The following is an 11,723-nucleotide window of genomic DNA, read 5'->3' as shown; positions in this document are numbered from 1 at the left end:
GCACTAGTAGTACTTCCGCCCAAACAAAGATGCGGCAAACTTGAATATTGTGTGTAAGTAACAGCTTTTCCCAGCCTTTCAGTGACCATCTATGACATAACAGATGACTCAATATCTTAAGAATAACAAATGGATAATTTTGGTTTTTATTTCAATGAAAAAACGTTTTATTTCTGGCGACGATTCACTTCTAAATCTTCGTTGCGAGCAAGTCTGTGCATGTGCAATAGAAGAATTTAGCAAGTTGCTTGAGTGTTTATATGTTTGATGAACAGAGCAAACAATCGCTCAGAATATTGAAATGCAAGCTGATTAACTCTGATATATTCCAGAAATATTCAAATTATACTCCCTGTTTTTCTGGTGGATTATTAAATGTGCAGTTGTCTTGGTTGTATTCAGAGGTCTGTGATTATGGAATAGAAATATTTATCATGTTTATGCCATTGACTGTAATACTTTAGATTTTCTCAGTTCATATGTATTTATTCTCTGTTCATATGTATTTATTGTGTAATGCAGTTCTATTTTCCATTTTACAGTAGAAATGAACAAACTCTGTGTGTATGGTATAAATTGAAAATCCCGGCATTGTCACAATGACTTCATCGTCAGAAGATCCCGTATTTGTGGGGCTGGACCAGAAATTTGACAAGGTCTTGGCTGAGATGAAACCACATGTGCTGAAGCTACCTCATAAAACAGGTAGATATGGGGTCTCATTTATACTGTTTTTAACGGTATATATATATTTAAATGTAATCATGCATGGGTCATTTGGCTTTTAAATGTTTATGCATCTATTGTTTTACTGTAAAGATAGGATAACATAAAAGTGTAAGATCGATAAATCTGTACATCTAACATGACAGAAATTGTTTGGCTATATATTTAAACATGGAATTTAGTAGACAGGGAGGTGTTGATTGTGACCTGTGAAACAGCCTCATCTCTTGTCATGTCAGGAGACACTAATCTCCTACTAAAGCATTTTCTCCCTCCAAATTTTCCTCATAACAACGTGCACAACTGTCACTAGAAAGAGTTAATACATCATGTAAACAAAATTGGAATGGGAGGTATATAAGCTAACTGCCTCTTAGCCTGTTTGTGCAAATTTTGTTCAGATCAAACCTTTGTAAAAAAAAAAGTGACATTTAACACTTATTCTTGACACAGTTATTGCTTACAAATTGAGGGTGTCAGAGTCATGATTCTATTTGGTCATGTGAATTGTAAAAAAAAAAATCTTTTAAATATGCATGATGGAACCTATATTTATATGTTAGTTTGAAAGATAAAGTGTTTCAAGAGATCAAGAGTTTGATGGAAAGGTAGTAAATTTGCTTAGTTTAACATGGAAAATTCGTGACTTGGGTTTGATATCGAGAGATTGATAACCTTTAAACATGTTACAGATCAAAGGTTGAGCCAGTGAGAGTCACATGTAATGATTAAAAGCTGTAATCATATTTTTCTTAAAGCAGTTATCATTGAATTTTCCAAAGTATTATCATATTTGTGAAAACGAGAAAAAGGTTATTTGAAAATGAAATAAAATCAGCATACATTTGTTTACAAGTTTATGAGTTATGTTTATCATGATTTGTAGATCGTCAGAAGTGTGCGATTTGGATTAAGAAGCTAAGTTTATGAGTTATGTTTATCATGATTTGTAGATCATCAGAAGTGTGCGATTTGGATTAAGAAGCTAAGTTTATGAGTTATGTTTATCATGATTTGTAGATCGTCAGAAGTGTGCGATTTGGATTAAGAAACTAAGTTTATGAGTTATGTTTATCATGATTTGTAGATCGTCAGAAGTGTGCGATTTGGATTAAGAAGCTAAGTTTATGAGTTATGTTTATCATGATTTGTAGATCGTCAGAAGTGTGCGATTTGGATTAAGAAGCTAAGTTTATGAGTTATGTTTATCATGATTTGTAGATCGTCAGAAGTGTACGATTTGGATTAAGAAGCTAAGTTTATGAGTTATGTTTATCATGATTTGTAGATCGTCAGAAGTGTGCGATTTGGATTAAGAAGCTAAGTTTATGAGTTATGTTTATCATGATTTGTAGATCGTCAGAAGTGTGCGATTTGGATTAAGAAGCTAAGTTTATGAGTTATGTTTATCATGATTTGTAGATCGTCAGAAGTGTGCAATTTGGATTAAGAAGCTATGTGAACCTGTGACTGGAATTACTGGAAGGTTTGAGTTTCTTGTCTCTTCAAGAATTCTATTTTCGTATTATGCATGTGTTCATAAACATAGGTATCAATTTCTGTACGATTCATACACAATAACATAAAAAGTAAAGTGTGGAAGACAAATGCTCATTCATTTAGATAAAGGAGAAGTGTAATTTTATCACCTTTAATTTTTATTTTGCAGAAAAAACAGGAATGCCTATGCCCAGCTTATGCTTCACATGTTGAAGAGGGGGGTGTTAGAAGGCCCATTTACAAGTAAACCTCAGGAAGGACCTCTGCCAACCTTGCCACCGTATATGGTACCATTCAAAGAGTATTTGCTAAATGAAGAAATCCATGTGATCTGTATAAGTTCTGTAACTAATAATTAGAGATCAAATAATATATAGATGTTTGTTTCATATACAGTGAATCAGTCATTAAAGATACATTTGCATATTTAAAAATTATAGACCACAATTAATTTGGTGTGGGCTCAATTTTTATGGATTTTATGGGTAGTCCTTTCTCTCAAATTTTAAAACCACAATGAAATGAACAAATTTTTCAATGTACAGAACTCATATCCACGAAATTACACCCCAACAAACCTGCAAATTCTTGATAATCTACAAAAATTGGTCCCCACGAATTTAAATGATTCCATGATATGTGGTATATGATACACTTTTTTCTTTTCAGTCCATATATTTTGATGAGCCGTCTGATAAAGGATCTGATGATGTAAGTTGTATGTTCACTGTTGACACTTGGCACACCTCGGCCGGTTACAATATCCTTCATCAAGAAGTTAAATGTAATCAGCCGAGGTATGCCAAGTAGGCTGTTGATCAACAGGGTTAGGAATGTCAAGATGATTCTAATCCATAATTATTTAGGACAATTGGTACAAAAATAAAAATGGATACATAGGTTGATATATATGTTTTGGCTTAGTTTTGTTGTAATAAGTACAAATATGAAATTTTAAAAAAAAATTATAAAAGAATGTGGGACTTGTAAATTTTCTATGTCAAATGTTCAAAAGTTGAAATATCATAGCCCTTCCTGTATAACTATATAAATTTTCCCCACTGTTTTGGACTCAATTGAAAAATCATTGAAGTGAATTACGATCCATACGGCAAATTGTATTCATTTTACTTATAAAAACATAAATTTTGTTTTCATCAGATTTGAAAAAAGTTTGTAGCAATTGTCATTAAGGTATTCCATGTATAATGAAAGGATAATGAACAGTTTTGAAGGATTTAGATCAACATAAATGTTTATTGTTAAATAATGATGAAAGTGAAGCAGATGAAATTCACATGACTGGTAAATGATTAGAAGCTGACCTTTTTGCACTTAAGACTTTTTGGAAGAGTTGTCTGCCCTTTGTAAAATCAAGAAAAATCTAATTTTCTAAAAATGTGTGTGGTCAATGATTAATTTTATTTCATATTTTCACTAAGAGAAAGTGTTTGTAACTTTCTACCAAGAGATTTGTGTGAAAATATAATTTCTTTTTAAAATATTGTAATAAAACATGCTTTTCCCATATACTTCAATGTTAAATCCTAGGTGAAATAAATCAAGCAGTAAACAAAATTTTGAAAATTCCTACGGTGGATTATTTTTATTTGATGAACCCTTCAAAATGATACCATGATTACAAAAATTCCACCATCCATTTATTAGATATGAAATATGGTCATTACACATTGAATACCTTAAATGCAAAATTACACTTACATGTATTTGTTAAGTATGAAGTTTTGTTTCGTGGGATGTTGTTGAAATAATACAAGTTTTACTTACACCAGTTTTCATTTTGATTGACCTATTTCTAAACAGGAAAAGGTGCCTGATTGGGTGGCAGGGGAGCTAACTACTTCAGTTGGATCATCTCTGTTCCGATCCAATATTGGAAATCCGGCTGCATCGTCTACATGGAAGTCTGGGTTGTCTCCCATCCGCTACGAGTCTTCCCCACGAAGGTACTCTAAAATCCCTGTTCCAAAAAGTCCGAAATCACCGAGGTATGCTAAGCATGTTCAGTAGAGCGTGAAAAAAATTAGCTGAGTGTCGCTTTCTCTCACTGTATTGGATCAAGTGCACAGGGGTCAAATTTAGATTTCCTGTAGATGTAGTGGATCTGTTTTACAGCTTCATAGGGAAAATTTTGTTGACAGTGGGAAATGTTTTGTATGAGGGTATGGCAAAACCATTACTTCTATAAACTCCGTTACCCTGGTAAAACTAGTTTCTCTTCAGTAAAATTAGTTTATCTTCATACCTTGCATGTAAATTGTACCAAAAAATGAAATCCAAGTGATTTTTGCTTTTATATATTAACACATCATTTTTTGACATATCAAATTATTTGGAGTCCCAAGATTTTTTGAAAAGGAATGTTTGGAAATATGGATGAAGATGAATAAGAAATTATAAACAAATTATGTACAGTTATCGATCAAGTGTGCACTTGACTTGTACGGGTGCCAGGGTAGACTGAATGCCAAGTGCATGATGGGATGTTAATGCATGTTACAGGTAACAACTTATTTAACTGACTGATTTTTAAAACCCCATGTAAACATTTTAACACCTATGTACAGTATATGTGACTACAATATAGTATATATCTCAGATTATATTGAATGCAGTATGTATTGGTTTGAATAGCCCAAGTAACCATTGCTTTCAGTGTTCATTTGTATGTATGATATACAATATGTTAACTTCTTATTTACATGTCATTATCAACATACATGTAGCGTACATGTTGAATATACACTGTAATTGAATTGCTTTGTAAATAACGTATTGTGTTACGCAGTGCAACATTTGATTGAAATAATCAAAGGTGATGGTAGAACCCTTAAAGAGTGTTTTGTGATTTTATTGTGTTGTTTTATTGAATTTGGTGAATTTAGAGTACAGTTGAACTTTGGTATCTTGAACACTCATATACCGAATGTCATGGATATGTTGAAGTAATTCTGAAGTCCCAACCACTTATTCTCTAAGTATTTTACCCTCGATATCTTGAATCCTCAGATATCTAAAGTTTTTTCTCTGTCCCATCGAGTTCGAGATAACAAGGTTTGACTGTAGTTGTAATTTTACAGGCGTCCACATACTAGTCTTGGGTTTGACCTGGATAAGGCCCCTGGGTTAACCTCCCCTACCCGTGGATTAGAGCACCCAGAGTTGGTTGGCAATGCATATGTAAGTATAAAGCTAGAGATTTTTTTGGGAATTGTTGTAACTACTGATGTCGTCTTTTACTGATAGTGTGAACTGACTATTGGCTCTGGGTAAATGTTATTTTTTAATGCGATGTCTGTGTGTTTAACTATCTGAAATGTACTGTTTGTCCAGTAAATATGTAGATTTTAATCTAATGCACAGTTTGTTCTGACAGTAAATATGTTGATTTTAATTTTGATGTACAGTTGTTCAGTAAATATGTAGATTTTAATTTGTGATTTGAGTGGTAAGACTAGTCCTTATTTGTAACATTTTCGGTAGTGCAATATTGTAATTCATTCATTGAATGAAGGTGATATTTGCAATGTAAAATGACAATGGAGCAACTGTTGTGCATATCCTTTGTTTTTAAGAGCTATCTCCCACAGCTGAAATTATTTTGTCTGAGATCATTTGTTTATATGTTTTTTGGGATGGAATCAGTAATTTAATCTTCGACTCGTTCATCCATGTTTTTCCCTTATGCTAAAATTTATTCTTACATGCGATACTCTCGACTAGATTTTAGAATTTATCTTCCTTTTAGGTAGAATTTTCTTTCATGTGTGATGCTTGAAATTTCATAGGAAACTTTTCTGATTATTCTATCATTCATATCTGCAATCATAGACATGGTTGATTCATTGATTTCAAAAGAGGAAATCAGAAATCTATGGAAAATGTAAAAAATTAGGAAATTTAGTTTTTGTAGTTGAGTATGAAATTTGTCACTTGTGAGACAAGATCTTTTTTCAATTTATTTATTGACATCACCATGATGGCATACAGTCAAAATAACAAAACAAATGACAGATAACAAAAAGAAAAGAAGAGAAAAACAATAGTGACACAATGACTATACATGTGTATTAATTCGATCTTTGCAACAGTGAAAATATCACTGTAATCTGATTTCTGTCCCACTCATGCATTAAATTTCACATTCAACTACAAAGTTGAGCATTTTTCTGTATATATTCAAACTTTTAGAACCCAGATTAGGTATCCTAGTGGCAACCCTGGTAAACTCTTAACCTTGAATTTTTGTATTGTGTGCAAAAGTCTTCCTGATGAAAGTATTAGGTGGTTTGGTCTCATACTTTGTCAGGGAAGTAGAAATCCTCACATGTTTCAGTGTTGTAGCTTTGTGTAGAATTGAATTTCACAAAAGCAAATAGGAAATTTTTGGATTATAGAGGGGTATAACTTAAATTTTTTTTGGTTGCTCTCATTGTTTTATTACCTTGAAGACACATTTCCCCATCTTGTAAATTGATAACTTGTTGGGGTGGGTGGGGGTGTTACATGTAAGCGATCATAATAATCCTGTAATATTGAAAATACGTGTGAGTGAGTTTTCCTTTAAAGGGGCATTAACTGCCAAAGATATCTTTGCTGATTGTTTCCAAATTGACCATTAAAGTAGCTTTACCGTCCATCAAAATCACCACTGACATATCAAATTCTATATACATGTACATCTTGCAATGTTTTGTTGTAATTTTGATATTAGAAATTTTTTTTTGTTTATATAGTCAATGGCTGAAGCTTTATGGAAGCATATCATTCATTGCAGAGAAATTTTACACGATTTTCATAAAATTCAATTGGAAGTCACTCGAGAATCTCTCTCTCTCTCTCTATTTTTTTTTTTAATACACATTGCAGCATTTTAATCATGGTTCCGAATTTAAAAGTGTTATATCCTAGCTGACTGCTAATGTTCCTTTAAAAGAATAGCTTACAAATAATTATTTTTGGTATTTTTTACATCTTGCGCTTATTAAAGCATACAAATAATTTCTGAAGCTTTCTCAATATTCTATTGGATGATACAGAGTTATCTGCCCTTTATGTAGTAAAGCAGTGCCTGTGTACTAGTAAATAGAAATTTGTAGCATCAGTGCAATAAATTTTCATGCAATTCATTGTATCCTTCATTTTGTAATACCCCTGCTTCTTAATGATCTTCTGGCAGGATGACAGTTTCATAGACTTCCGTAAGCCTGCAATAAAGACTGCTCATTTCCTCTTCGATGACAAATCTAAAACTGATTTACTGGGTGAGTTCATCTAACTGCAGAAAGAAAAGAGAAGAATTTTTTTTTTTAAATTCTTAATAGCAAGAAAATGTGATTCATTCATAACCACTGACTTTGATGGTTTGAAAGCAACAAGTGTATCATAGGAGATGAATCAGTCGATACCGAGAACAGTTTTAATAGCAGTCTTTATTCAGTGGGTGACATCATGTTTGCATGTTTTCATTAGATGGTGACAAGAAAAAGACGACATTGTTTAATGTGAAGGTAAGGGAGACAAAGAAAGCAGTTAAATGTACATCAGTAATTTAAAGGTATTGTTTAACCAGAAAATTCACAGTATAGCTGTAGTTTTTCTTCACCATAAGAAAATGATTTTGCCTCCCAGCATGCGTACTGCAGTATAGCGTTGTTTGTTCCTGCAGGATGGCGTTGTTTGTTCCCTTGTGTATTAAGCGCCTGCATTCTAACTCGGCTTTAACTTTTTTTGCGCTAACACAATTTCATTGTAGGTTGCTGATTTCTTTCACAAAATTGGAGATCGTGCTGTATCTGAAGAACCAAGTTTTAATAAAGACATCACTAAAGATGTGCTGAACATCTAAAAACATTAATCTCTTGGGTCTAATCTGGAATAATGATATGCATTTCCTCTCGTATTTAGATGCAGCATTATCTCCCTTTGTTTCTGTGCTATATATTAGATTTCGTTGGGGCTCAATTTTTTGGAATATTTCTATCCCACAAATATAAAATGACAACAAAAAATTTTAAATGTTGAAGTGTACAGAAATCCACGAAATTCAATGTACATCCCAATGAAACCATTTACCCCCCCCCCCCCCCCCCCCCCCTCCAATTCATTAAAATTGAGACCCATGAATTTATATAATTCCGCAGTAATTGTTAATGTTAATTTTGTGTCATTACAAATGGCAGTTATGGTCAAAAGTTTATGACTGATAAGGTCAAGGTCAAATTGGCCACATTTAAACACTAAGGGGCTAAGTGTTTTACAATCATATGTTGTTATTGACATAGAAGGATGCAAAAAAAAAAGAAAAAAGATTTGATGTAACATATTTCAGACAATTAAGATCAAATAGAAATAAACAAATTGTAAACATAGATAAATCAAGTTGACATTGAATATGTGTGTACTGATTGGTTGGTTGATTTCCAAATTAAATTTATCATTTTGTAAGTGAAATGTCTGGTTCTGAATAGTTTCTCTCTTTAAATATAAATTTTGATGAAAAAATATTTGTGCTTGTATTCATGGTATTACTGTAGAATTCTTTATGTGAGTCATTGATCTTTGCAATATTTTGAGAGAAAGTCTGGTTTTACAAAATCAAAAGTATTAGGATACTTCTATTTATCTATCATTGATTTATATTTAAGAATTTTGGGGTACAGGTCCCTCATTTTGCGTTCTCAGGAACAGACGTGGAACAGCGTTTTTGCTAATTATGTACTTGTGTATTGTATGGGGTCTACAGTATAATTACTATTGTTTATTTCATTTATTTTATAAACATTCATCAAGTTAACAAATTTAACGTAGTGGTTAGAGAGAATTAAACTTGATTATTTCACTGTGATAAATTTGGCTAGATACACAATTACATGTTGTATACAGGGTTAATCAGTTTGTCCATTTCTGTGTTTGTAGGTCATGGACGAAGAACTCAGTCAGCCCTCACCACCGTACACCAAGACCACCAGCAATTTATTTGGCAGTAAGTCTGATTTATTTTCTCTATTCAGTGGAATATTTGTGGTATACCAATACATTGCTAACTAGATATAATCAATGCATTGTTCGCTATAGAAATAAATTCAATGTATTGATACATTTTAATTGTTAATACAGTCTGATATACCCCTGTATCATTTGTTTCAGTTTCAGTTTGGGAATATAATGCAGTGTATGCTTTTAATCTTAGTTTTTCAAAATTCTGCAACTTGCATGTATTTTCATTGTGAATATGATTGATGAACATTCTGTCACACGCTTCTTAACAGAGGTTTTTTTTTTATCAGGCACGGGGGCATCCAATACATTCTTCAACGATGTTTCAAGAGATTTAGAGAAAGATGTAAGTTTCTGATGATGTAACTATGATTTATACTTCATTGTGATGTTAGTTTCCAATTATGTAACTATGATTTACAATTTTATTTTTTTTTTTACCTTCAGTTGATTTTCATAAACTAATATTTTATTTGGTTTCAAATTTACACAGAATATTCAGATGAGAACAAAGATGCTTGAGGCACGGTTCCATGAGGAAAAACTCCGACTACAGCAAAAACATGACTCAGCGGTCCAGAAGGTGTGTGTAATGTATTTTGTTCTGGGGTCTGACTTTTATGATAGCTGTATTCAGATTTTTTTAAAAAAATTGCGAGTAGAAGTGCTACTGGTTTGATGGACTTGGATTTATTTTACAATTTTGCCACGTCTGATATGTACTCCAATTTTTCTTATAAAGAAAAGCTTTGCCTTAGGAATTAACTATCTTCTCATTTTTACGACCTTTAATTTAATTTAATAAGTTTTAACAGCTCCGCTAATGCATCACCAGTAAACTCAGTTTGCGAACATTAAATCAGCATTAACATTAACAGCTGCAGAAAACAAACAAGAAGATAGATATTCCCATTCTAGTGTCATTTATTTGTTTTGCTTGATGTTTACGTCTTTTTTTTTTTGTTACATGAAATACGACACAAAGTGTTTGATGTTTTTGTGTCACTCTATTATGACATCACAATGGAAGGTTTCCCATCTTGTGAATGCTTGTTTAATAGCCTTAAAAATCAGGGCCCAGTTGGACGAAGATGAGTTGAGTTTAACTGACAGTTAACACTTTATAAATGTAAGGGTTTATGGCAAGTTAACTGTCTGTTAAAGTTAATTATCCTTCATGAAACTGGATCCTGTGCATTAATAGCCAAACCAAATGCGAATTACAGAACCGTTGCATTAGAATAACAGCTGGGTGCTTGTGTTTAGATTTTGGACAGAAAGAACTGTGAGATAGAGGAGCTGAAGACAAACTACAGAACAAAAGCCAAAGATCTGGAGGAGACCATCAGCAAACTGGAAAGAAAAAGTTAGCATATGTGTAGATCTTAATGATTTATGTATCTCATTCTTTCCTTTATCGCAATTCACCTTTGAATTAGAATGCTTTGGCCGATATATGTGTGACGACACAATTGAATCTGTTTGTAATACAATTGCGAAATGCAACAGAAACTCTCATTGGTCCATATGTATAAGTCCGCCCAAATTCCCTTATACGGGAGTAGTTGGCATTTGAAAACATGACGGCCAGATAGAAACAAACTTCAAAGGAAGAAAGAGAAAAAGTTGAATTCTTGTGCTGTTATCTCATAAATTTAATATCAAAAAATTTCTAACATATTTTCCTACTTTGCTTGTGTCCAAACATACCTTCAAATATTCATTAAAGCCCCATACTACCCAAAAACTCAATGCTTTTGATGATTTCGTTCTTTGACGTAGCCATGTTTGGTAGCCAGTTAATTCGAATCCCAGTTCGTTTCCATACTGGCACAATAGCGTCTAGTTGTGAACTAATACCCCACAAATATTTTAGCTAAATATTTTAAATAATATATCATCCCTGTTCCATTAAATGATAATTATTCAAATAGCTAAACTCACAGCAATGCGGCTTTCATTAGTCTGGGCCGGTCTCCATCTCTGCCACACAAGTGTTAAAGAGCTTATTTTACCTTTACAAAAACTATATATTTTTTAATTTCTATTAATTATTCGTGGTGATAATAAATGAAGATCGAATACAAAACTTACAACCAATTTTATGAAAAGATACCAATAGCAACAGAGTTCGAATTGACCGGCTACCTAACATAGCTACGTCAACAAACGAAATCATTTGAAGCTGCGAGTTTTCGGGTCATGTGTGGATTTAATGAATATTTGAAGGTATGTTTGGACACAAGTATAGTAGGAAAATATGTTCAGATTTTTTTTTATATTGAAATTGAATTTATGAGACAGCAACACAAGAATACACCGATATCAGGCCTCAACCGTGTGCAGCTTTTTGTGCCCTGTAGATCGAAGGTTTTTATAAAAGGTGGATCTGTAGCTCTCTTGTCACAATATTTTTTCAGAGAGCTGATCACCTGAATCCGTTCAGCGAATGAAAACTCTTGTTGTATTACATGTCA

General features: G+C 32.7%; 1 protein-coding gene across 4 annotated transcripts in view; it reads left to right on the top strand.

The window, feature by feature from the left end:
• Window positions 1–11,723, top strand: part of LOC125649191 (centrosomal protein of 112 kDa-like) — a 36,387-nt gene continuing 24,664 nt past the window's right edge. The window contains exons 1-13 of one of the 4 annotated variants that reach the window (XM_056167164.1): window positions 1–53; window positions 543–705; window positions 2,149–2,212; window positions 2,396–2,513; window positions 2,896–2,937; window positions 4,051–4,193; window positions 5,328–5,427; window positions 7,427–7,511; window positions 7,720–7,757; window positions 9,166–9,232; window positions 9,537–9,592; window positions 9,740–9,829; window positions 10,513–10,612. In XM_056167164.1, the coding sequence (XP_056023139.1) occupies window positions 600–705; window positions 2,149–2,212; window positions 2,396–2,513; window positions 2,896–2,937; window positions 4,051–4,193; window positions 5,328–5,427; window positions 7,427–7,511; window positions 7,720–7,757; window positions 9,166–9,232; window positions 9,537–9,592; window positions 9,740–9,829; window positions 10,513–10,612 (1,009 nt within the window). In that variant the 5' untranslated portion in view covers window positions 1–53; window positions 543–599. Of the gene's footprint in view, window positions 54–542; window positions 706–2,148; window positions 2,213–2,395; window positions 2,514–2,895; window positions 2,938–4,050; window positions 4,236–5,327; window positions 5,428–7,426; window positions 7,512–7,719; window positions 7,758–9,165; window positions 9,233–9,536; window positions 9,593–9,739; window positions 9,830–10,512; window positions 10,613–11,723 lie in introns of all 4 variants that reach the window. The other 3 variants (XM_056167163.1, XM_056167166.1, XM_056167165.1) reach the window with 3 other exon arrangements.

Source organism: Ostrea edulis, chromosome 5 (genome assembly GCF_947568905.1).
Source record: "Ostrea edulis chromosome 5, xbOstEdul1.1, whole genome shotgun sequence".
Classification (NCBI taxonomy): Eukaryota; Metazoa; Mollusca; class Bivalvia; order Ostreida; family Ostreidae; genus Ostrea; species Ostrea edulis.
The sequence above is the reverse complement of the archived record's forward strand: the minus strand, read 5'-3'. Positions and strand labels throughout refer to the sequence as shown.